Here is a 26,812-nt window from a genome sequence, read left to right as displayed (position 1 = left end):
CTGTTTTTTTCTTTAGCTCTAAATCATCAGTTTCTGTTACAGGTAAGCTATCTAAAACTGAACTTTATTAAAGCACCACAGGGAATGATCATATGTTGGTTATAAAAGGAAAATTAATTCAATTTGAACTACAAAAATAGCTTATACAGTTACAAAAGGGGGAAGAAGTAAAGGATTCATTTATGAAGTTGGTGTCTGTTGTTTTCTTAAATTTTATTTCTTCCAGTCAGGTGAGATTTTCTTTATCCTTTTTTAAATTTTTTAAAGTGCTGCAATTTTGGCTCAGGCTGCTTTCTTAAGCTCAGAGCTCTCTAAACGCATAGATGCCACAATAATTTCATTGGCAAAGTTGTCACATAATGATTACACTTATTACTAGTTACGTGTCATATGGATTATCCCTAAATTAAAATGTTTTATAGGAGACATCATATAAAAAAAATCACCAATACCACAGTAACCTTTTTTTTATAATGTACTCATTGTGAATTTCAGCTCCTTAATGCCAGGGTTGAGTCAGGTATCATCATGCAGCTTTCTCTCATTATGGATAAAAACTGCATCCTAAAAAGACACATTTCCCCAAAGCAGCTCCTTATAAAAATCTGATCCCTTGCATTCAAATTTATTCTGGGCCAGCTAAGCACCTGGGTGCAAGCTACTGTTCACAGATTAAAATTCAGAGTAGAATAGTCATTAAGTAAGCAATTGTCTCTAATGTAAAATCCTTGTTAATGTAAAACAAAAATCCATGTCCAATAGTCCAGTGACAGTCTTAGAAAATTTCCATAATGAAGTGTATAACTAAGAGATGAGCTGTCACTGGGGTTTTGATTAATAAAAAGTGAAAACTTGACTTGTCAATTAATAAGGATGTGTGATTTTTTTTTTGATGCTTTTATTGCAAAGTATTTGTGTAAGACTTTTGGAAGTACTTTTATTGAAAAATGGTTTCATTGCTCTCACATAGGTATTTTTAAATTAAAGACAGATATTTGAAATACAGAATGTGAAAAGTTCTTTAAGATAATAGGTAACACTGATGAAGCATAGCATTCCAAAAATCATGATCAGCTTTTCTGGCTAGTAATAGTCAGTAGTTCACAAAGAGGTGTTCAGGATTTGGAATTAGGGTACATAAAGGCTACATGTGAAGTGCTTTGCTGAATGCAAGTAGGCTGAAGCAGATGTTTTAAATCTCACTGAAGTAGCATTTAAGAGCTTTGCTGAACACAGAAAGACTGTAGCGATGTCTAAATGACAAGCTTGTGAATTTGTGTTCAAACCGACTTCTGGAATGCCGTGTCAAGTATTGAAAAGTGGTATCTTGAGTATAGATAAAAATCACACACTTAAGAAAATAAATCAGATGTTTTAGGCTGAGCCTGTGCGTGGAAATTCTGAATGAGAATAAATGATCCAGATTTACCTTTCAACACATTCATAAGATCACTCACCAGATCAGCTTATAGGTAAATGTGTATTTTGACTTACTGCAGCCTTCTTTTCAATTACTGTCTAGTGGTACCTCTTTATTCAGAAATATAACTGAATTCATGTTCTTGAATGAGAAAGCAAGAGAATGACAAGAGACAAAAGGAAAATTCACCCCATTGGCATTTTTCCTCCCATGTACATGAAATTCTTATTGAAAAGGACACTAATTCAGGAACACAAAGCTATTCAGAGGAGCAACTCTCTTTGTAATTAGCTTGCATTAAAGTTAATGGCATTGTAAATGTCACACACACAAACAACCCCTGTTTAGCCTGCTGAAAATGAATGAGAAAAAAATCACTTTATATTTACTGTTGAACAGAATAAAAAGTATTTTTTAGGACGTATATGCTCAAGAATCAGATGCTTAAGTAAAATTTCATTTGCATAATATTGGGAAAAGTAAGAATTTGTCATTCACAGTCCTCGATTCTGACCAGTTTTAGATGAAGATGGATTGTCAGCTTCTAGCTCCATCTACTGCACCAAACTGAAATAACAGAAAGATTGATCTTCCCTCTTATTTTTTAAAAAAACTTAACCCAACCTTCCTCTAAAATAGGAGATCAGGAATCAGCAATATATAGCTGCTGAAAGGGAATGCATTGAAGCAAAGACAAAATGGCAAATAACATGAGCCAGTAAGTACAAGAGCACACAGTAAACAAGGTAGGGAGGGTTCGGTTTTGAAAAACTGAGGCTGCAGGGGATCCTGGGACATTAGACGATCAAGGACTTTAGACATTTTTTCTAGTTACCATTTGAACTTGCAAAAAATATTTTTCTTCCACTTATCATATGTTTTTGAGATAGCAAAGAACTTTCTTACATTGCCTTCACTGAGACCAAGGTCTTACAAAGTCTTACAGAAAGATTCTCACTCCCTTGCTTGTTCAGAGATAAACTTGCCTGGTAGTACAAACATTTTCTAGGCACATTTTACAGGAAGACGGAAAAACAACAGCTTGAACCTTGTTGTTTTGCATGCCAGCAGAAGGCTGCTTACATGAAGATCTCCTGAGCTGCACAAAGAGAAGCAATTTCAAGGACTAATTTCATAACTAATCAATTGTTTACTTAAAAAGTGGTTATTATAGAAATTATCATTATGAACTGGCAGGACTCAGGCAAAACAGAAAATGTAAGAAATGTTTAACCTCCTAGCTGATTCTTGTGTAGTCCACAGTTGATGCTACCTTAAACGTCAGTTTAAAAACTCTTCATCTTGAGATTTGTCTTGGTTTTATCCAGAAATCCAGAATCTCATCCAGATGCTATTTGTCTCAATTTGCCATGGTATTTTTCAATTTTATACTAACAAAGGGTAAACCTTTTGAAAGCATGGGAAGCAAATTAGGAAACTGAAATATACTTTCAAAAATCATTTATACATGTAGAAATGTAAGTCTCACGGAGTACTAATAAGTTTTAGGATTCAAAGTGCTTAAGCTATTTCTTAAATAAGATACAAACTCCCAAAGTTCTAAATATATTACAGAGTAAATGGCTTTCTAGCTTAATGCTTTAGTCAATTGTTAGCTAATTATCCTGTTAGAACTTTAAGTTCAAAATGCCCTTATATGCTGAGTAGTACTGGGACTATAGAGAAGGGTATAAAATTGTGACTAGTTTGCAAAGCTCATGGTAAAAAATACAAAGTACAAAAATTACATTAAACTCTAAATTTTAATAGAAAAGTTATTGCTTCCCCTTGCATCATCAGGCTTAGGATGCCTGCCTATCCTCTGTCTGGGACCATCGGTGTTTCAGCCCAGTCTTCTGTCAATCATCTTGTACCACCTATGCTGTACACAGACTTCTCAAGTGCTATCTTAAATTGTAGACTCCTGCATGCAGTACTCTTACAGGAAGACTGTTTCCAAGTCTCATATCTCTAACTAGAACTCTGAATTTCCAAGCCCAAAATCATAGCGGTGTATTATATAAATCACTGTTTACTCTCATGCTGTCGCTGTCTTTTTAACAGTTGCCAGATTCTTTGAAAAAACTAGGCCAACATGGCCACAACTAGCTTGGTCACTGTTATGTTAACATGCATGCCTCTGCCCAAACACTCGAGCTAGAGCAGCAAGATGGAAACACTGCACTCCAGAGGGAGGGCTTTTCCTCACACCAGAAGCAGCAGCGAGTAAGTCCCATTGAACTATCCGAACCAGCTCCAAGAGTATTGGTAGATATCATCGCATTCAGACCCAAACCAGAGTGATTCCATGCCACTGAAAGTCTCCAGCCCTCCTACTGGCCTCCCAACAGATGCCTTGGTATCACACACCACCCTGGACTTTGATGTCTTGCGGCTGGATGAATGCGACCAGCAACACTCCTGTAGATCTAGCTGATTGTTTCTAGTGATGACAAGAAGAAGGAACAAGGAGGTTAGTCTTTGTTAGCAAAGTCTTAATGGGATGGAATGCCATCATTGCCGGCACTTTGTTAACAGAGAACTTGCATTATTTCTTCAGCGAATCAATCTTCAAAAGGATTCTTTTTACTTTCCCAGTCCTCCCGGTGAGGAAATAGTCAGAGCTGGCATGGTGTTGTGTTAAGGTCTGAGGGCAACTATCAGAACATGTAATATCAGTATCTGAGATGGAATACAAATAATCTTCAAGACACTCAAGAAGGATATACATGTATTTCAAACGGACACTGATGATGGATAAGAGCAGCAAATGGCAAAATCACCTGGCTTACCACAGGAAACATGGGCAGAAATCAGTCCCAAGTGGGCTTTCATAGTGGGTGCATTTCAGTGTTCGCATTAATGTAAATGCTTTACCTTCTGCACATACAGAGGTGTTGTCTCTTGATGAACAGGGCTGCTGTAACGTTAAGCCATTCGTCCAGGCTAGCACTACTCTTGTTAAATTCTCAGTCTGTCTGGATTTCCTATGCTTTCTTTACTCACAAGGCCACACCAATGGAGATGATCACAGGAAACTTGCTGTAATGGAGAAATACAGATACTAAAAAAATTATGTAATTTCAAGTAAATGCCATGGCTGCATAAAAACATTTTTTAATCATTCTTTTCCACATGTCATTTACAGTTATTAAAACTGAGTGGTTTAAACACATCTTTAAATACATGCCACAGAAAACAGTACTTCTTTGAAGGCAGAGACATTTGTGTTCTTTTCTTTCTTTCTCCCTTTGACTTGGTCAGCAGTAACTGCATAATTGCTGAACAACAATTTTATTATTTCTGTTTAAAATAATTAATGATGGTCTAATTTTAGTTTCTCTCATCTCCCATTTTCTTTTTTTTTTTTTTTTGAGACAATGCTATGAATGAAGGAGGTTTGGTAAGCCAGTCATTTTGGTATGTGTCTTGAAAGAATACAATCATTTGGGGTTCACACTTCCCAGAATGATATGAATAAAAGCATGTCAGCACATATAGAAACGGCAAGTTTTGATGCAAAACTGTATGCATTAAAGATAACTAATGAACTCACTCATCCTATAACCAGTAAGAATGGCATGGTTTGGGTTTTGGATTAATTTCATAGCTCATTTGGATAATCAACTCATCTGGAGATGTATAACTTTTGTGCTCCTATGTTCCTCCTACTGTGACAAATATTAAAACTAGACATATTCAGTCTTGACATGAAGAGATGAAAACGTGGAGGGTGTGGCTTTAGGCTGACAGCATTCACACTTCCTAAGAGGCAGTTGCTCTTTAGCACTTACAGGAACCCAACGGAGGCAGTTGTATTCACAAAAAGAGAAACATTGATACTGAAACTGCTGGAGTGAAGCAATGGGTAATAGTAGCCTTGTGGCAGTCCTGACGTTCAGTTAAAAATCCAAGAAGTTTTCATAAAAACAAATACATTCACCCTTTCCCAAACAAAAAACTATTTCAGTGATTCAGAAGTGCTATTTCAGTGCATTTACAATAAATATTATTGAAGTTAAAAGCTAGATTATTTAATCTTTGCACATCAAGAACAAGACACTTCTTTTCACCCTTTTTTCTCTCCAGCCCTAAAATGATAATTTAAAAAATTCTGATTATCATTCAGGAGCTCCGAGGGTGAAAAAATACCTAAGAAATAAGAGCCGAGTGTGAGCAGAACGTGTTTAGGACTGCTGGATGGCATGGCACAGAGCACAGGTGGGCTGAATTAGCTGATCTGTACAAACGAGGAGGGACAGTGTCCACGTGTAAAATCAGGGCAGAAGGGCAGGTGGAGGCAAAAGTCAGACTTACGAGGTGTGAAAATACACGTTACGTGTGCATGTGTGTGTGTTGGAGGGGTTACTAAAACTCAAACCAAGAATAACTTTTTTCAGTTCCTGTATTAGTTATAATTGCAAACAAAACTCAATATCCCTGCTTCCTGACTTTGATGATGATACTTCTTTCAGTAACTGAAAGCAGATCCATACAGATAATTACATGACAGCACAGGTTTAAAAGTCAGTTGTCCTGCAGAACCTTTAAAGCTTCTGGCACACGCGAAACAGTTCCTGAAAGCATTCACTGAATTCACACCTCAGCTTTTCCCACTATTCATACTGAGTGCTCAGTAAAGTGATCAGTAACCAGAAGGGAACTGAATAAATACTGAAGTAGGAGTCACAGATCAAAGGGATAACGAAGGATTATTACTTTTCTCAAGATTTCCTGCAGCTTTATGCTAGTGAAAAACCTAAATGTCCAAAGTTAATCAACTTCACAGGCTCACAAAAGTAAATGTATCTGTTCAGTATTGCTTCCCTGACTTTCCTACACTGACTTTCCATTGCTATGTAATCCATTACCTAAGAGCCCTGTATACAGAAAACAGCTTTGGGTCATGCAACCATATGGAAACTGGGCTACAAAAGAAATAATTGTCTTAATTATTTACTATTTCATGACAAGCCTGTCTTGATGATTATCATGGTATCTACAAGACTGTGTCATTTTGGGTTTCTCAAATCTAAAGTGCTGTTACGTAACCTCAAGAAGTCTCACGCCTTCCCATGGCGTTCTCTTGTTCAAACCATCACAACATTGCTGGCTGACTTTCGTTTACCAGCTTTTGCCTATGACAAAAACAAAGCTTATAAGCCCAATGAATCTAACACTAAACTTCTCTAAAGACCGCAAGTTCTTTTATTTCTGTCGTGTTCACAAAAGGCTCAAACTAGTAAGGGTAGTAGGGAGCGCAGGTATAAACTGTATGTTTTTAAAATGGAGGAAAACCACTTACTCTACACTGCAAGATTAGAAGGAGCAACTCTGATCAGAACAGAGGTCATCATCATAAAAGAAACTGAACAAATAGTCTCAGATAGGCTGTGCTGCCTGTGCCAACAAAAGTGGTTTTGTAACTACTCCATCTGATTCAGGGCTTAGGAATACAATGCAGAGGGATAAAATAATACGTTTGCTTTCATTAGCAAGAAACTGGATGGCTCAAAATACCCTTTTCAAGCCTAACAACTTCAATGGATACCTGAAGTAATGTGCAAACATTGTGGCCCAGTATTAAAACACAGATTTTGACACAGTCTGACTGAGTATTACTGCAGCCCCAGCTCAGCAGTGGACTGACCCTTTGATGCCATTTCCCAACCTTACGCTACACCGGAAAGGGACAGAGAGGGCAACTCCTTGCCAGCAGCTCAAAGGGTAAAAATCCAGTCCTGCAACCACCCTTCTTGAACTCAAGCAGGTGCATTTGGTGCATTTGGACAGTCTGTTCCTCTGCCAGGCTGCTTGTACAGCCAAAGAAATCTAAGACACATTTTGTTTGAGGAAGTCAGTCACATCTTGGAACAAACGATGAAGACTAGGTCACTTTTCCAGGTCTGCCACTTGAAAAAAATGACATCCTTTTCACACCCACACCACAAAACTCAGGTGGTAAGGCTGAGGTTACCGATGTTAACCTACAATTCTGTTTTCTGCTTGTTGTGATTACCACAAATAACAAATGCTTAATTTGTCCCTGCATCTCAATACAAATCAGTAAAAAGCAATGCATTTGCCACAAGATAACAAAAGCATTCTTCTCACTGATCTGCTGTCATGCACCTCGCTCTGTTTTGAGATTTTTGTGCAGTCATACCAGGAAGCAGTAGGCAGGTGGCCAGAACATTCCATTTACTCCTCCTGGATCACATGAAGAGGTATTTACAAAGGTATTGTTCAGTTTAGACCTCATACCTGAAGATTAGAGGTTAAGAACCAGTTATAAACGGATGACTTAAAAATAATGTAACTTAATAGTGGGGCTGTTACCGCTAATGCAGGCCTTTTATTAAGAACATACAGAGGCATGCAATAAGAGGTAAGTTTGGGTGGGAGGTAAGAAAGATGAAAATTTGGGGGAAAACGGTGCAGGCTTGCTTTTGTGATCAGCACTAGTTCTTTGAGAGTTTTTTTTTTGCAGCAATGTTTCATTTCAGAGGTGCTGCAGACACAACTGGTGCTTTCCAACATTATCCAAGTAAGACAAAACACAACTTAAGAGTAATCAAGGACAAACTCTTAGTACATTTTGTACAAGACAGCAGACAACTTAATCAAAAAGGACAAGCTCTTGGTACAATCTTTGCTATATTTCTGTAAAATGTAACTGGAATAGACACAATTGGCTTGAAACACCAATTCCAAAAGATCAGTAGGGTGGCAGCACATTAGAGCCATCACCGATCTTTACAATCGTGCATTTCTTGGTTTTCCTTGCTGATTTTCATCAGGCCTTCACAAAAAAAGAAAATAAGAAACCCATTCCTTCAGTGAGCATGTGTTGACTGCCTATACTTAACTGCCATGAGGCTTTTGTTACTGCAGGACCTGACCTGCATCAGTGGAGGAGAGTGTTCTTCCAGCCAAAAACCATCGGAGCATTGATGTCCCAAGCACAATTTAGGGATAAAAGTCTGGGGCATGGGGCCTGAGGGAGGAAATGGGGTAGAGCAACAGTTAAAGGATGTAATTAAAGTGTATGGTCAAAGTGACACAGGCACCTTGTTGTTTCATTACTTATTTAGTGACAGTCCACCAACATTCTTTTAAAACAGGGCCTCGGAGCTTGCCTTTGAATACACGGTGCCCAGTGAGTACACCCGTATGAAAGAACACGGCTTGCAACCGGAAATCAGTCCGCTGTGGTTTTGGGGGTGGCAGCGTGCTAAGGCCTCAACGGGCGCTGGCCGCCGCCCGGGGGGGATTACCGAACAGGCAGAACCCTCCGCAGCGAGCGGGGCTGGAGGAGGCCCGGACCCAGCCTCTCCCGGCCTTCAGTCTGACGAAGTAACTGACCGCCAAGGCCGCAACCGCAGGAGCGGCCTGCCCGCCGCCGCGCTCCGGCCGAGGCCACCCTGCCGCACTACTGCCTCCCGTAGCCGGGCCCTGACCCCCGCCGGCCGCCTCCCTCGCTCGGGAGATGCCCGGCCCCGGCCTTGGCCGGGGCCAGGGCCACCACAGGGGCGGAGCGGAGCGAAGGCGGCGGGCGAGGCCAGGCTGAGGCGAGGCGAGGCGAGGAGGGAAGCGGCCACACGGCGCCGCCGCGGCGGGTGATGACGTCACGGGCACTTCCGGCGCCGGGGCGGTGACCGAGGCACGCACGGAAGGGCTCGCCGCCAGAAGGGTGCCGCGACGGAGCGGGCGCGGGGCGGCGCGGGGTGCGCGGCGCGGGGCCGAGCCGAGCTGAGGCCGGCGGCGGCGAGCGGGGGCGGGCGGGCGTAGGGTGGCGGTGGCTGTTGCAGCGGGAGAGGCGCCCGCTGCTGCCGCTGCTGAGAGGCGGCGGCGACGACAAGTATCGCGAGAGGTGGCGCGGCGCCGGCGCTAGAGGTGACCGAGACAGCGGCGGCGGCCCCCGGTGCCTCCTCCTCCTCCTTCCTCACCGGGCGCCGGCGCTGAGCGAGGCAGATCGGCGGCCATGGAGAAGGCGGCCGGCGCGGCGGCCGCGGAGGGAGGTGGCGGCGGCGGCGGTGGTGGTGGTGGTGGTGGTGGTGGTGGTGGCGGCGGCGGGGACGCCGGGAGCGCCACGGCGGGGCCCGGTCCCCCGGAGGGGCTGAACGGCGGCGCCGGTAACTCGCCACCGTCGTGCCCGCCCGGGGCGGCGGCGGCGGCGCCGCGGGGGCTGGTGCGGGTGTGCGACCTGCTACTGAAGAAGAAGGCGCCGGCGAAGGCGAAGCGGGGCGGGCGGGCCGGCCGGCCGGCCAGCAGCAGCGAGAGCGGCGGCGGCGGCAGCGAGAGCAGCAACAACGGCAGCGAGGAAGAGGAGGAGGAGGAAGACGAGGAGGAGGAAGAAGAAGAGGAGGTCTCCGAGGTACCGCGGGGACGGGGAGGCGGGGGGGGTTGGGGGGGCAGGCCACGGGGACGGGGCTGCTCTGCCTGGTGTCGGGGGCGTGGGGTGGGGAGGCCTCGGTGGCGGGGGGTGGGTGGCTGGGCGGCCCCGCGGGTTGCCCTACTGCTCCGGTTTCATAATTGCTGCCGCCGCCGCCTCCCCCGCCTCCCGCGGGGCCCTGCCGCAGAGGCAGGAAGGGGGCAGCACCGCGCCGCCCCGGGGCGGCCTCGTGGCGGGGCGGGTCCGGGCTCCGGGGCACGGCGGGGCGACACGGCTGGGCTGGCGGGGGGCCCCGCGCACCTCCCGCCTCAGGGCAGGCGGCGGCCCCGGTGCCCGCCCGGCGGGTGTGTGCGGGGGGGCCTGTGTGCCCCCGGGGGAGGGGCTTGGCGGGGGGGCCCCGGGGGCTGCCCGGGGGCCTCAGCCTCGCCGCCTGTCGGCGCGGGCGGTGGGTGGCGGCGAAGGGGAAGGCCCCAGAAATGTTGCAGGTGGCTCGGCCAGGCCGCGCTTGGGGCCTGCCTGCATGTGCCGTGCTGCAGCTCGGTGCCGGGAGCGGCGGAGCTGCGGGTGGGAAGGGCTGCCCGTGTTCCCCGGGCTGGGCTGCGGCTGTGGGCCAGAGGCCGAGGCTCCTGGGGAGCTGGGAATAGACCATCCTGAAGGAAAGCAGGTGAAGATGCAGCTAGAGTGAAGGCTGCCCTCCGGCCCTGGGCCTCCTGCTCTCCTTGCACACCTCTCTGAACCTGCAGCAGCCACGGCTGCCATGTAACGCTGACACTGGCACTAGGAACTATTACTAACTTGCTCTTCTTTACAGTTAGGTTTTTCAGGTAGGTATCGCTGGAAAAGGCCAAGCAAGACTTGAAGTCCCTTTCTTACTTGCATACATAGTTACACAGCATTGCTTTGCTGAGGGATTTTAATTCTGTAGCCCTCTAAACCAAATACTAATGCTTTTTTTCAAGTGGCTTCAAAAAAGTCCACTTCAAGTTTGTAAGCTTTTCTGTGAACTTTATTTCTAAGTGGTTTGGCTTTTAAGTGGTATATCTACTTTTGTGTTAGAATTAAAACAAGCAGGAAGGAAGACTCTGATACATTTAAGGAAGGGCTGGGCTAAGGCAGTGATAGGTTTTTCAACGGTTCACAAGTACTCTGAATTTTATTTCTGTGGAAATTGATACAAGAGGCATTTTATCCAACTTCTATGAGATAAACTGCATGCGATTGTGTGTCCCAGTTAACAAGTATTGACACCTGGCATTTTGTTTTTACAGTGTTTTATTTTTAGGAAAGTGAAGATCACTGTGTAGTTTTTGAGGTGTAAGACTTGTGAGATAGGCAGCCGTGGTTACGTGCTGAGCTGTGCTATCTAGTAGTCCTACAGATACTTGAAGAATTCTCTTACTCTCTTAACAGTCCCCTGATTTCTGCTATGGCAGTGTGTGGTGAAGGGATGAGGGCCTTTTAATGACTTAGCAGATGGACAGGTCTATAGTTAAGCGTTGAGATCAGTTGTATGTGACTGCAATCTTCAACAGTGTGTGTAAAGTGAGACTTGGTGGCCAAACCATAGGCAGATACGCTTTGTGGTCCACAGCCATCCTTCCAAATAGTTCCTTATAGTGATAGCTCTCAAATGGTATAGTGTGCATGGTGTGACAAGAAAGGTAGAGACAATCTAGGAATGTATGTACTAGGTGAGGTGAGCCTTTGCCTGCGTGCTGTGCCTTACAGAACCACAGGTACCCATTTAATATGTTTTGAGACTTGCAGAGAGATGAAAAAGCAAATGGTCATTAAACTATCATGAGACAGCAGAAGAATTTTTGACTTTTTTTTTGACAGAATGATATATGCTGTAGATACTGATAGCTGGGAAGGGTAGTTTTGGCATCTGGAAGCTTCCCTGATGTTTTCTTCTTAATCATAGTAAGTGAAGGCTTTCCCAGTTTGGGTGGTCTGGGATTAAATATTAAGCAGGGGTAAGTGATAAGCAAGTTAATACTCTGTTTATTAAGTTCAGGACAGCACACATTTTGCCATGTATCAGCTTCATTTATAATAACTCTCTTGATCATTCAGGTTGCTTGCAGACAACTGTTCCAGTCTTTCCTCTGCTGACTTAAGGATGAAATGATGCAGCTTGTAGAATATGCACAGCTGAAATCACAGTTTTTAGTAATGTGAACTTGAGGATGGCCTGCTTAATGGAGCAGAGGACCTCACTTCAAAGTAGTTCCCAACAGCTCCTGGGGAGGAAATGTTTTGACTGTTCTCAGCAAAAAGGAGTTGTCCTTGTCTGAAAGCAACCTGGTGTTTTAATTTTGGCTTTTGGTAGTGTTTTTTTTTTGTTTTTTTTTTTTAGGGGCGGGGAGTTTGTTTGTACTATAGGATTTTTATTTTGGGTTTAATTTTTTTTTTTATTAGTCAGACTTACTTGAGATGTGCATAGCTTGTGTGGCTTTCAGCATTTGGATTGTGGTCTTCTGAGCATTGGCAGTCTGGAAGGCACTTAAGATGAAAAACACAAAGAAATCTAAGTTTATGGTTTTTCTGTAAATGGAAACTATTGTGGAAACACTGTGTAAGATGGTGTTCCCTCCCAGCCATTCTGTTCATTATCTCTGTTAACTTAAGACAGTTTGTCTTAGGCTATTTTTTGCCCTTCCCATGCTTAATACATTAAGACTTCCCTAATCTCTGAAGCCGAGGTACTTCTGAGTACTTTTACTGAGGCAGCTTCTAAAATATCAGGAGCACAGTAGCAACAAGTCAAAAGACTTATAATTGGAAACCTGGCAGATACTAAATCACAAAAACCCCATGAGTGGAAAGACATTGTTTGGCTCAGTTGCTGCTGAGCTGATGGGATGGAATAAAAAGTTGTAATCAGATGTTTTCATCTCAGTCTGTTCTAAACTCTGTTAGATCTCAGTGTGGAAGCACAGGCACTGGATAGAGCTTTGGGAGAAGTTAAATTGAAATTTCATATGAACAACTTAATGAGCTCCTACTACAGTGTTCATGGCAACCTCCAAGTTGCCTTTTGAAATTGCAGCAAGTTGCTGTTTGCCAAAAAACGCAAGAGTCTAGGTAGCACGGTCCAGTATTCTCTTTAAATGGCAAATTACCTTTTCCCTAACCACCAGTTAATAAAGAAATGACAATTCTTTTCAGAACACAGAAAGAGGTATCTTAAGGTAAAAGAAAAACTACAGTAGAAGTTATGTACCAGGGGAGGCCAGCTTGAATGCTTTCTAACAGAATTCTGGTCTTAGTTTATGAATGATCACATACAACAAGCAAATTTGTTTGGTTTTCACAGAGGTAGTCTCATAAGCTGTTTAAGGAGCTGCGTTGGTGAATAGGACTGCAATGGCACTTAGGTTGGGTGATAACTGATGGGGAGTGTGCATTCAGGCAAAAACTGGGTAGGTGCAGTGATATGGAAAATTTAATCACTTCACAGATGTTTAAGGGTGAGATGAAGGTGCATCTCTGTTGTTGATTAGAATGGTATGAGGATTGTTACTGAAGAAGACTTTATGTTCGTGGGCCATTTTATTTGTTGCATCCCTAGTGGGAAGCTGCTTTTTACTTTTTAGTGGGGCTTTGCAAAGTGTACCTGTCACCCCTCATTTAGCATGGTTTACAATATGTGAAACAAAAATGAAGTAAAATGCCTGTCAGATTTGTGCTTTAGGTCAAGTCAAAGGTCTGTTTTAGCTGCTTTAAAAGAATGATTTTCAGGACCTAAGATAAAAAAAGGAAAAAAAAAAGGTGGCAGGGTGGGAGCAGGTTGGACAAATGAAAGCTGACATATAATGTGAAGCTTGAGAACATTATTACTGTTTGGGAATTTTTTATTGGTGAAAACATGGTTTAGCCTTTCCTCTGAACAGGCTTAGATTAAAAAAACTAATGTGCAGGTTTCCTGAATGTGTTCTTCTATATACTGAATTTATTAAACATTTTCCTTCAATGAACAGTGAAATAGTGCAAAAAAAATGGGCAAATCCTAATATCAAGCTGCTTCTGAAGATCTGATGTCCAGAGTGCATTAAAGCTTCTCTTACTAAACGTGGAAAGGTTTAATTGTATAATAAAAACTGTTTACAAGCTTATTTCAAGTCTTTGAAAACTACAGGATGTTTGCTGCTGGCAGTGAATTTTGTAATTGCTTTTCCTAATATCATATCCATTTTAAGAGTTTAAGTTCAGTTTTCTCCATCAGCAAAACATCTCGTGATGATTAGATGTAGATCATTCTTGGTGCTTTAATTTTTTGACTGGTACAGTTTGTTACTGGATTCTCATACAAGGTGCAAATTAGCTTTCCTAAACATAATCCTATAACATTAACTATAGCTGAAAGTGCTGCCCTGTGCAAAGGATGTTTTTGAGATGTTTTGGCTGCTGCTTAAGCATTCTTGGTTTTACTTGGGCCTTGTAGCTGCTGTAAATAAAAGTTCATTTTTGTTTTTTCAGCTGTAACTGAATTAGTAATTGAACTGAACTAATAAGATGAAGTAAATAAAACAACAAAAGGCCACAGGTCCTCTAAGATTTCTTCCTGCTGAAGCAGCTACTCTTGACTTCTTTAGCTTCAGATATGTGTTAGAATCTGAAAATTTGGGTTTACTGATGTGATTTCAAGAGCATCACAGGCATATAGTTGTAATAATTAAGCTGTTAAAGCCTTTTACAATTTAAGTGTTAAAGGAAGCTATTGGTTTGACACAATTTATTTTATAAGTTTTTAATCCCAACCGTCTTAATTAGAATCCTGGAATAAGGCCTTTAGGTTCTGCAGGGCTGCTAAAGAGCCAGTATGTCTTGCTTGTCCGCTGTATCTGTACTACCATTACTTTCACCTCCTTGTGTCTTCAAATACATGACTGGACATGCAACTAATTGGGTTCTGTCCTTATTAGGGTATGACATCCTGATGTACAGTTCAGTCTGCGTTCTGCTACGTTGTTTATGCTGTAATTCTCTTCTTTCTGTCTGTCTTTGGCAGTTTTTTGCCTGTAGGGTTTTGTTTCTTCCCTTCAAAAGAAGAATTAATAGTGAAGTCCCTTAGGAAAAAAACAACTAAACTTGTTTAAAACCAAAGGTGACTTCAGCATTTTCCTCATTGGTATAGTTACTGCAATTGGTATTATATATGTAGTTGCTTGGTATAGCAGTAGTTACATCAGTTGAACGGATGTGACTGAAAAAACAGGTGAGCCACAGCAGGGTCCGTGTCAGAATTCTTTTCCATCTCTAGAAAGAACCTTATGACACTTCAGAGACGCCAGTTCTCACCTCTATTAGGTGCTCCCAACACAAAGCCTGCTCTTACAGAAAATCTTGTGTGAGGGATATGGTGAGTATGGTGTAATATAACTGCCAACAGTTAGCTTCCATTAGTAGTCTCTGAAGATGAGTAGAATTACAGATTGCCTGGAAGCGTGTAAAGGATGTTTCTCAAAAATGCCTGAAATAACAGGGCTGATGGTGCTGTTGGTAGGTGAATCTCACAGCCACGTTTCTCTGTAGTGCAACCTGCTGTAGCTGACCCCAGGAAGCATTAGCCAAAAATGTTGCTTAATATCTCTCCCATCCTTAACTGTTCCCTTAGCCTAGGTTCCAGCAAAATCTGTTTGGAAAACTGGCTTGGCTGGCTTGGCTTCTCCCTGCTAACCACCTTTCAATCATTATTGGCATCACCCTGTAGATGATAACTAGCATATGCCCCCTTATCTAAGAGAGTTATGTTACTAGAATTCATGTGCTGGTTAGGAGATGGAGTGTGCTGTTAACTGGCAGAGGTGGTAAGCAAAGATTAAGTAGCGTCTTTATGTGCGTGGCAGAGTCTAGGTATGCAGAGCTGATAAATGGTGTCTGGTTAGACCTAGTACATATGAAAAAAAAATCTTACAGGTGTGTTTTTTGTCTGTTCTACTTAATTGAAGTTATTAGTTGAATATTTGGGCTTTAAAAAGAAGCCCCCTGCATACAACTACTGTGGGAGTTGGAGTTACGTATTGGTGGTGCCATGTGAATTTATTTACTTCCTCAGATATTTCTTCAGGAAATGTCCTTAAAAACATAATTCCTGTGTGCAGGCTGGAGCCAAACACCCCATATTTTAAGCTAGTAATTTAGTTCTTTAAAGAGCATGATTTCTCTGGAAGAGACTTAGCTGAGGGAGTTTCCTCATCTGTCAGTTTTGAAGGGAAATAGGATTATGTATGTTTGGTTTTTTTCTCTATCTTTGTTTTTAAAGCAAAACTATTTGTGCTTATTTAGGATATAGCTGATTTGGAAATTGGATTTAGGAATTGAAAAATCAGTGCTGCAGGTCTGAGATAAGTAAGAAGGCTTTGTTTCTGAAGTTAAAGAAACAAGCCCTTTTAACTTTGTGTTTTAAAAAAAAATATTACATAAATGTGGTATTAGTGTGTTAGGCCATTTGAGCAGAATCTGTAGCTGCCTTGGTAGACATCGTGCTTTTTTTTCTGAAATGATGTGCTTCCAGTTTCTTGATGGCATGGCAACTCAGGTGACTAAGTTGAAATAACATCTCAAAGATGTGCTGTATCTTTAAAGATTCTGTACCGACAGAGGACTTTTTGTCACATCAGTAACTTGATGTTTTGAGAAAGAATACTAAATGTGTGGGTGGGGGAAGGACTTAATGTAGCAAACTGCTTGGGTAGGGTCACTTACCAGCATGTGAACTTGGCGGGGCAGTGGGGAAGAGTCTTCCTTAACGTGTGGTTAGCCTTACCAGTGAATGTAAATGTGTCTTGGTGTTGGTGTATGAATTCTGATGACCTCTCTGCAGTCATTGTACAGTTTCAACAGGAATGTTTGGAGAAAAATAATAATACATGCTTGACCAATGAAGGGCAGCATTTCCTTTCTGTTTTCACTAAGCAGTTAGTGCTTTGTGTTAATCGGTACTCAGAGATGTTACCTCAGTATTCCAGATGTTTTTCAGCCACATTTTCCCCCTGTATACAATCCTAAACTCATAACTCTCTGAAGAGCTACAGTCATGTGGAGGTATTACTTAACTGTTGTGTCACCTTATTTTTACATTAGGTAGTAGCTGTATACCAAGCTAAAAATTGGCCACGAAACCAAGCATGTCTTTAATATGTCTTTTGTTTGTGCTTGCAGTATTTTCTTTTAGGCTGAATGTTGTAATTAAGATTTTGTTTGCCTTACCCAAAGCAGTTTTTGACCGATCCAAATTACTGGTGTTTGATCTGCAGGTGTTTTTCTTCTGTATTTTTGCTGAATCTTCAAGTCTTAGGAGTATAATGGTGTATTCTAGGAAATGAGCTGAAGTAAACCTTGATTTTATTTTTTTTCCCTGCCCCACCCCAATATCTTAGGTCTTTGTGGTGTTAATCAAGAATGTGTCCAAATAAACAGCTGTTCAGATGCTAGAAAGCAGAGCTAGAAAGAAATTCGGAGTATTAAGAAGTGATGAAATGTTGCTATTTAGAATATCAGTTTGGGGTTTTGGCTTCCATTCTCCTCAAGTTCAACTTGAAACAGTCAAAAAAGAAGAATCTAGACACTTAACTTTTAGGTTAAAAATAAAGGCATCTTTTACACAGTAATGTGTCTTCTTGCTGCTAAGGAGGCAAGCTTATATTTGAGCTCAGGTTTGTTTCCCCTTGTCTTAATGTTGTTTCTAAGCCTGTACATCTGTCCTTTGCAGACACTGTTTTGTGGATTACAGCCTCTGCGGAAGGGGGAATGTGTGAAACCTCTCTCTCTAGGGCAGGGAGTGATTCAGAGATAAGAGGAGGAAGGTAGTTTTGATCCTCCCAGTTTTTCCCATACATGAAAATAGAACTGGAACACTTTGTTTAACAAGAAGCTGGACATTCCTACTATATCTGTATCTGGTGACTCACATGTTGTTCTGGAGCTTTACCATTTCAAAACTTCAGGTATTTTTTTCCTTCTGTTTAGTCTTGTCCTGAAATGTTTTGCCAGTGGAATTTTCCTTTTGAGGCTGTTCTGCAGGTGTGAATTGTTCTCTTCCACAAAATAGTGAACAATGCTTTAATGAAGCCTAAAATGTAAAGTCATTTTTTAAAGTAATTTTATGAGTTGGTTTTCTTTTTTCCCCTCAAGTGCTCATTGTTGTTCAGCCTCTTTGTTAATGTGGGTGCTAATCCTGCTGAAGTTGGGGGAATTGGCCTTGTAGGAAGGTTGCAGTAAGCACACTACTGCCAAAAAAAAAAAGGCATTTATTGCTCCTCCCGTCCACTTGGGAAATGATCTTGTTGAAAAAAACCTCAGCAACAGAAAAAGCGTGTTTACAGTTGATCAGTTCCTTGATCCATTTTGTCAGGCGGTCACACAAGAGCTTGTGCTGACACAGCGAAGAGCCAGGAACTTGGGCAGGGAGGAGGGATGAGGACTGCTTTTTTTGGTGGAACTATTCATTTAAATGCGTGTCAAACACTTGCATTGTCTTTGAGGACTCCAGTTGCCAAGAATGGTACAGATCTGTGAGAATTCTTGTATTAAAGGGTAAAGTAGTCTTCCTGATGCTTCCTTTGGATCTTCTATTTGAAAGTGGCTGGCGCAATCCTGGAAAGATAAATCCTGCAGAAATGTGGTGGTTTTTTTTTTTTTTTTTTTGCATGCAGTTTTAAAACTTGAAAGCTTCTTGATAAAATTGCCACTGACTTTTTCCTCTGGTATTTGTTAAGGTGCTTGAAAGTGGCGTATTAAGGATAGAGAGAAAGAGAGGAACAAAGCAGTATTTTCTCAAAATGTGTACTTTTTAGTGTCACCATTGCCACTTTTGCATCATTTAGTGCAGTGCAGCAAAGGAGTCGCTTTGTATGCTGGCTAGCATAAAATAAATAGTCACAAAGCACATCTGTGATCAGTACAGTAATGGTAATCCAAAAACCAAGCTAGTTTAAAGAAAAAGAGCACTTTCAATGTAACAGTCTGCTAGATAGATGAACATATGCCTTCTGTCCAGCTCAGTCACTAACAGAAGTGAAAGCTGGCATAACAGCATGATGGTATTTTTGTGAAGCATCAGCTTGATAAAGGATCTCCTCAGTGATAAATATAGCGGTAAACTTTATGTGCTAAATTTTGAAAAAAGGCTTTTCTGAAGCTTGCATGTGGGGGAAACGTTGATGCTTCTGTGTTAAATAGCTCTAAATGTGTCTTTTGAGTTGAGAAAATGTACTTGTGTCTTTGAGTTGAGGTGAGTTTTTAGAAACACATGAGGATGTGCATGGAAGTTGGCTTCTGGAGAAATACTTAGGATATGGGATGGCATCATGTGTTGAGTTGACCTGATAGGTTACCTCTACTAAGAAGAGGGAATCTCTTCCTCTGAGCTCTTCCCAGCTGCATGTTTACATTGCTTATGTTTTGGCAGCTCTCTGTGTAGCAGGTCATGGGCCTGTGACCTGTCTGAAAGGTAGTGAAGTGGGTACAAAGGGGGAAGGGAGAGAGAACTGTGTGGTATTTTCTGTTGGGTTGTTTTTTTCTTCTGATTCTGGAAGTGAGGTGTTCTGTCAGTGTGGGACAGCATTGCATGTTCTGCCAGCGTTGCCTTGTTCACCTCTGTGGGACTTGGTATACTGAGCATTGATGAAACAGCTGTGCCAAGTGCAGCATTTGTTGTGAAAGTTGATATACATGCTAATTCCTCTGGTGCTTTGGAACTGTTGTGTGTTGTTCTGTCCCAGCATCCCTTAGTTAGGTCAGTGTATGGCCAAAACCACGGTTACGTTGCAAATGCCTGTGTCTTTGACAACTTTATCAACGTTACTGGTTTTGAAGAATTGTGTGAAGTAGTGCTACCCAGTAACCACTTTCTTGAGTGAGTCAGACTTAAAATAAGATTAGCAGTAGTACTCTTAATGAACTTCATTTTTAAAAAAAAAACCCAACTATTTTTACATCTAAAAAACCCTATGAAGATTTGAGAAAGGCAGATGTCTTTGGTACTGGCTTTCATTGTAATCCAGAGCTGGGTGTTGCAGAGTGTGCAGTCTTTCCAAACCATTGGAGTACTTGTTAGCAGAAATAACTTGAGCAGTTGACTTTGTAACAAAAGTATTGTGCACACAGTCTGGGACATATTTAAATTTTTTTTAAACTTTTTGTGACCTTCCAATGCATTTATTAAACTTTGTCATGGTAAAATAATTCCTTTAGGCTCTGTGTGTATGATTTAATTTAAATGCCAGTGGAGGGAGGGGGAAAGGTTCTGCTATGGGATAGAGGTACACATGTGGAAGAGCACCCCAACCTCAGCTGTCAGGGTGGTGAGTTGTCAGCTATGCTGTTGAAGACTGCTGAAGATTTTTTGATTTTTGGACTCTTGAAAGCCTTTAGAGTTAGTCTTGGGCTAAAATCAGGCTCTGATTTTAGATCTCTAGATGGAGAGCATCTAGAATTGAGAAGGGCAGATGTTTGCAAGTTAATTGTTGCGTCTCTCTTCTGCTAATCTGAGATAAACCGAACCTATTTATTTCTGAAGACCCAACAAAGAAGAAATGGGGAACAGGATGTACTGAACTCCAGTGAACAGTGTTCATCTGGAGGTATTTCAATCTGGCCACTGGTTCAAGTATATTGATGGTAAATGCTGTGAGTTGTGCTGTGTGGTCCCCAGTCTGTCTTGATCCTCCAGGTAACTTCACATGAAACAAGAAGTGAACAAACTAACTAAAAGAATATAGAGAACATGAAAGTCTCTTGTTTTCATTCAGTTGTATTTTTCCTTCAGTCTTTTCTAGTAGCTTGCTCTGTTAAATTCCAGGCTTGGTATTGCTGTCAATGAATGAAGTAGGTTTTCTAGCTGTTTTAGTCTGTGAACTTGAAGATGCCCGCTAAGTGACTGATTGAGAGCTTTGTAAAAGAAAGAAGCATGAAGTACATTGTTGTGGGTCCTGCTTGTTTCCATAACAGTTAGGATACATTTCAAAATCTGCTATTAACCAAGTCCAAATTCATTACGAACAGCCTATCTGAATGTAGCACTGCTGAAACAACTATCTGGTTTACAGCTGCGGAAAGGGAGACAAGGACATCATGATCCAGCAGAATCCTGGATTGGAATTTGATATAGGAATACTTTTTTTTTAAAGCAGTATTCACTTAATTGGATTATTATGCGTAGAAGAAAGTGATGGGCTAGGCTGCTTAAAAAGGGGGAGGAGGCTGTTCTAGAAAGTGACTTTTTCTGATTGAAGGTTTTCTGAATCTGCAGGGACTGTGTTCGCACTTAAACTACTCAAGAACTTCCAGTGACTTCCAGCTGTTACCTGCAAAAAGTGCTTAATTTAAAACATTAGACAAAGTTGAATGTATGTTCATATACGCTTAATGATTGAACAACTGGAAATAAGGAACTATCCTCCTGCATGTTGTATTCAGGTTTTTTTGTTTACAGTTCTTGCATTATTATTTGTTCATTGTGTTCTGCGAGTGCACAGCTGAAATTGCTGAAAATACATTGTGTTGTGTTACAGCAGGCGTAAGAGAAAAGGTGTCTATATTTGGGAGCTTGCGTACCAATATTAACTAGGTGAAAACAAAGAGCAACTTCTCCTGAAGGAGGCATGTTCTCCTAATTGCAGATCAACTAGAGTGCACAGGTTGAGCATATGTTAGATGAGGATGGTTTTGACCTTGTTCTCAAATTGTCACATTGTAATGGGAAGATCTCTTGGGTTAGTACACATTTTAGAATTTGAGAGGGGTTAGTATGAATGTTGTTGGACTATACGTGACTCCTACATGTGAGAAATTATTATTCTGTCCAGAGGCTATTCACATGCTGCTTACATTATACATAGCTTTCCTGTCATCAGTATTTCCCATGTGGAATTAGGAAGGAATATATTTTAATATATTTGAAGGAGGATCCGCCCTGTCCCAAATTGTTGTATTTTTTGAACATGTTCCCCATTTTACTTGTGTTTAGTCCAAAACCAGATTTCTTTAGTGCATTGAAAGTTCTTGGACTAAAGGCTTGGAACGTAGTATTACCCAGTGAAAACATGAACCACTTAAAGCAGAGGGCTTAAAGGAAGTTCTCTTACAGAAAGCTCCCCTCAGACAAAAAATTATGCCAGGAATCTTACACTTCTGATAAAAAAACCTTTTTAAAATGATTATATAATGCTGTGTTGTTTTGTCTCACTTTTACACCTTTGTGTATGTTGCATTTGAGTTTGTATTGGGCAGTTCTACCACAGCAAAACTGTAGGGGCTTCTGTAAGAGACAGAAAACTCACTGCATGAAGGCAAAGACAGAACGGTGGGGAATATGTCTCGAGGCGGTTTCTTTTTGACGATGTTCTAGTTTAGTTCATTTTCAGGGCAGTGCTATGGATGTGTAAAGATACTTGATTTCCTCCTTTTTCCATGCATAGACTTGCTTTCCGGAATTTAAATCAAAATAATAGGGCTGATGTAAGCACTCGCTGGGGAAGAAGGCTCTTCGCTGGTGAGAAGTGTTACTCTCACTCTGTGCAAGGATGCTGCTTACTTGCTAGACTGTAAAACTCTATTTAGCTGTCAGTTTCATTTAGGCATAGATGAAGACTTATTTCAGAAATATTTTTATATTGTGCATCTGCCTTCTGTTTAGAGATTGATTGTGGAAGAATAAGAGGCTGCTAATAGAATTCAAGACTATTAACTTAGGACTCTTGACTGGAGTGTTGCAGTCTTACTTCAGATGGAGCTAGCTTTTGACATCCCTTGCCTTGGAGTTCCTGGAAAAAGTGCTCTGAGCTTGTATGTGCTGTTGGTGAATCCTTATAGTTGCCTTAGCTTCCTGGCATTATGTTGCTAACTTCTCTTTCAGTTGTTGTTTTATTGACCCTTGAAAGAGACATCTTCTATGAAATGCTAATGCACTGTGAATGTGCAAATCCCCCAGCTGTTACTGGGAGGAGATAATACCTGTTTAGAAGATAATACCTCTCTGGATGTGGAGTTGTCATCTTCCCTGATCCTGCCAGAACCTGATAGTTCATGCAAGCTGCCAAATATACTTTGCTAGCGTAGTGCTGCTGTTAAGGGAGGACAGATCTGAGGAGGGTAACGTGAAGGCAACTGGGCAGCGTTATTCCATCAGACAGGTCACAAACATCTGAGTCAGTTTTCAACAGTCAGTCTTGAAACCTTTTTAGTTTTATGCAGTCCTTTAAATTGAGATAAAAAGCTGAGGATGTGTTTATCTTGGTACTTTCAAAGGTAGCAAAGCACAGACTTTCAAAGTACAGTACTTTAAAGGATAGTAGTTTCCTTGGAGCTGTGGAAAACCCAGGTCTCAAGAATACCCTGTTAAGGCCTTGTAAGGATTAGAATTTCATCCTCTCTAGCTTTATATGCTTACTGTAATGAGTAATGGTAAATGAACAGAAAATACTGAATGTGGCAGCAAGGGTCTTGAATGCCTTGCCCTAGGCCAAGTGAAGAATATGCTGGACAGAAATGAAATAACCTGTCTTGGGAGAAAGCTTAGTTTTTGAGGGCAATAATCTTGGACAGTCGAAATGTTGTTAGGTAGTTGGTACAGAAGAAAAGTATGTGGGTTTGTTAATGGAGGTTTCCTTATCAATGGGAGGTAACGGAACTGAAAGAAGGGTGGTGTGATAGTAAGATGGGCAGCAAAGAATATCTTGTGATTGTGAAACTCGGAGAATGCTCCACTGCAGTTTTTGGCAGAGAAGTCTGAAATGCTCAGAAGGAGGCACTGAATTATAAGGATAAGGGAATAAAAAGAAATCGGAATAAAAATACATGTTAAAAACTGGTAGATTTTTACCAGGTTAAAGGCTATAATTTTTCAAGTGCCCCCACCCCAATAATAAAAATAAAAGGAAGAAAATAGACTTCTTTAATTTGAAATTCACTAAAGCACCAACCTGCAGGATGTTGGAACTTAGTCAGGCAGACCACTGCCAAGATGCAATTGCTGTAAGAAGTGAAGAAAAAGAAAACAACATACTGTATAAAAATGGGAAAAGCAGATGAAGGTTGTGACTTCAGATCGGTCCTGAGGTTTGGTTTTGGACTGACTTGATTTTATGTGATCACTAACCACTAAGGATCAAGAGTAAGGAGTTTGATGAATCTGGAGAGAGAAGCAGGAACAATAGGTTTAAAGCTCATTTTTTTGCACTGACATGGAACTAAGGGACCTTACAAAATGCACCAAGTGCTGACTGATGCAAACTGCTATGAAGTAGAGGTCATGCTTTTACGATACAGCAAGACTTTTTTACTAGAAAAAAAACCCCTAAATGGCAGAGAACAACATGTTTAGTGTCTTAGTGGTTATCTAAACTAGCTACTGATATGATAGTGATGAAAGTTACAGGCACAGGTGGGCATGTAGCTCCTAATGAAGGCTGGTAAATACTAGTGCATTATCTGAAGTGGTGTGTGTCCTTAAGGGCATCTGTTTGGGGAAACATTCAATTCTGACTTAGTTGTAGAGGGTTTTCAAAAACTCTGGTGAAGGACTTGGCTTAGTCCAGCAAAATGAATGTGAGTAGGAGTATCTTGCTCTAAAAAAAGGGAGAAAATGACCTAACACAAAGCTGAAAGCTCGTTTTAGCAGGAGGAGGGGGAGATGTACATTAGATGGTGGATAATTGTAGTGTGTCATTTTGACTTGTTTACCCGTTAGTGTGTGTCCCTGCTAGGTTAGGTTTCTTGCTTTTCTTTTTTTTCTTTTTCTTTTCCCTGTGCTGTTTTTAAGATGATTTTGGTGACTGCGTATTCTTTAATACAGAATAGCTTCAGTAACTGCATCTGATTTTGGGGGACACAGGCTTCCTAGATTTTTACGTGGTCATTGCATTTAAAAGTGTTTTAGTGATGCCCTCCTGCAGCATCCAAGACAGAACAAAGAAAGTCCAGACTACAGAAAGTCATCCCTTCAGAGTTTGATGACTTGTAAAGACATTTGATTGATTTTTGTTGATTATTCTGTGGGTGGTTTCTTCTCTTGGACGTGTTTTTTGCTCTCCCCTTAAGCAGTAACAGGAGTGCTCTCCCAGTACTGGCAATAAAGCTCGGGACAGAATGTATAATGGGCTGTGTTCCTAGGTGCTACACTGCCATGTCCACTGCACTACTGCTGCTAACTTGCATGTACTTCTCACCCATGGAGTCGTTCAAACGCAGGTTTGAAGGAGCCTTTGGAAAAAGCTATCCGAATGTTACTTGCAGCATTGAATGTTTGTCTTTCATATAAATAAATGCTTATGTATCTTATCATGGTTCTTTGTTTTGTGTTAGAAGAGGAAACTTGGTAATTTGAAAGGCTTAATGATGGAATTTTCCCCTTTGTGGAATAACTGACTTCTGATTTCATGGGTTTTCCTAATCCACGTGAAATGTCAATTGTCTTTGCAAGTGTATCCTGTTGTGTTCAACACGTTGAAATATATATTTTTTTTGTGTGAGAGAGAGCTCAGTTTTCAAGGTATTTCATGTGACAGTGGGGTTTTTGCCTCTTGGATACTTGGAAAATCAGAATGTCACAAAATTTGGCTGGAAACTCACCCTGCTTTCTGGTCTTAAATGTCTCAAGAACTTTTTGATTCTTTCTGAAGTAATTTTGTTAGGACTCTCTACCTAACTGCTGGAAAGAGAAGGACTTGGGAAAGCCATGCTGAAGGGGATAACCAAGTGATACTTTGTACTGTATTGAAGGGCTATTCTCAACTTTTCTTTTTTTCCATCTCAAAATAATTTGTTTAGTAATGAATGCACTTCGTGGTTCTGCTGAATAAGGTGTTAGCATCCGCATGGGATGCAGTTTAAACAACCCAACCTTGACACTGCACTCTCTGACTCTGAAAAACACACACAAAAAAAGTGTGTTTATATGCTTTGGGACAGTTGGTGACCAGTACTGCTTGATCAGCTGTAAATAGATAACAATGTGCTTTTGTGATATAAGAGTGGGAATTGTCTGATCAATTGTTCAAATGCTTACATTTCTGGGTGCCAGAATCTGTCTCGGATCAATTGTTAAAAAGCTTGTGTTTCAGGGTGACGTAATCTGAGTGATGCTAGTTCAAAATTTGTGGTGGCCTGTGTGGTACGAAGAGGTGGAATGAAGAATCTTCTAAAAGCTGTCCCCTAACTCTTGAGCATTTATAGGTCTGCTGTGTGCTTCATCTTGCATGAACTGTGGTGTTCTCCATTTGGTCAGATCACGTGCTTGCTACACTGGTGCTGTAGGGGAACATAGCATAGAGTAAACCAGCCTTGATTTGTACTCATCCCTGCTTTTGACTTTCTCAGAATACTCTCTAGGGATTTCATTTGGTCTAACACACTTCAGCATAGCTTGAAATAGGACTTTCTTCCCTCTGTTTTTGAGCAGTGACGTACCAAGTTTGTCTTCTCAAGCTGCACTTCAAATGTTTACTCTCCCTTCTGTGTGGGGAACATAAGGGCTTTTCTGTGTTTGAGGCTTACAGAATGTAAGGGACCGTAATGAGACAGTATAGTGGATGTGTGTGTGTTGTTTTAAGGTACCACTTTTTTTCAGAAGAAAAGGCTGCTTTTTAGTAGTGTCTAGTCATAGGTGAAAGTACTGACTATATCATGCCATTCAGAGTAAGGCAAAAGAAAGATAATGAGGTTTGAAATAGAAGCTGAGATGTTTCAAAAGAGGTAGCTGTTTTTTTCCTAAACAGCTAGTTCAAGTAATTCATAGAGATGGACTTGAAAGCAAGGAAGAAATGCATTTGTGTTCACCTGTGCAAAGCTTGAAGATACATTTCCTGATGTGTGTTTAAACCCAAAATGGCACAGTAGGAATATTAAAGATTAAGTAATCACAGACATCTAAATATTTTTCGTTGATTATTTTTTCTTCAGATACTTCTCTCTCTTGCAGTAAGAGAATGGAAGCGTGTATGAAAGCCTTTATGTTCTACTGAAGATCTGGTAGCAACGACAAGTAGCGTTGG

The 26,812-nt window shown here is 41.3% G+C and overlaps 1 protein-coding gene across 5 annotated transcripts in view; it reads left to right on the top strand.

Annotated features, from left to right (window-relative positions):
- Positions 1-9,089: 9,089 nt before the first annotated feature.
- Positions 9,090-26,812, top strand: part of ANKRD17 (ankyrin repeat domain 17) — a 95,022-nt gene continuing 77,299 nt past the window's right edge. For 2 of the 5 annotated variants that reach the window (XM_055794086.1, XM_055794085.1), the window contains exon 1: positions 9,096-9,797. In XM_055794086.1, the coding sequence (XP_055650061.1) occupies positions 9,405-9,797 (393 nt within the window). In that variant the 5' untranslated portion in view covers positions 9,096-9,404. Of the gene's footprint in view, positions 9,798-26,812 lie in introns of all 5 variants that reach the window. The other 3 variants (XM_055794083.1, XM_055794082.1, XM_055794081.1) reach the window with 3 other exon arrangements.

This window comes from Falco peregrinus, chromosome 2 (genome assembly GCF_023634155.1).
Source record: "Falco peregrinus isolate bFalPer1 chromosome 2, bFalPer1.pri, whole genome shotgun sequence".
In the NCBI taxonomy this organism is placed as follows: Eukaryota; Metazoa; Chordata; class Aves; order Falconiformes; family Falconidae; genus Falco; species Falco peregrinus.
Note: the sequence above shows the minus strand (reverse complement) of the source record. Positions and strands in the feature narration are given on the sequence as shown.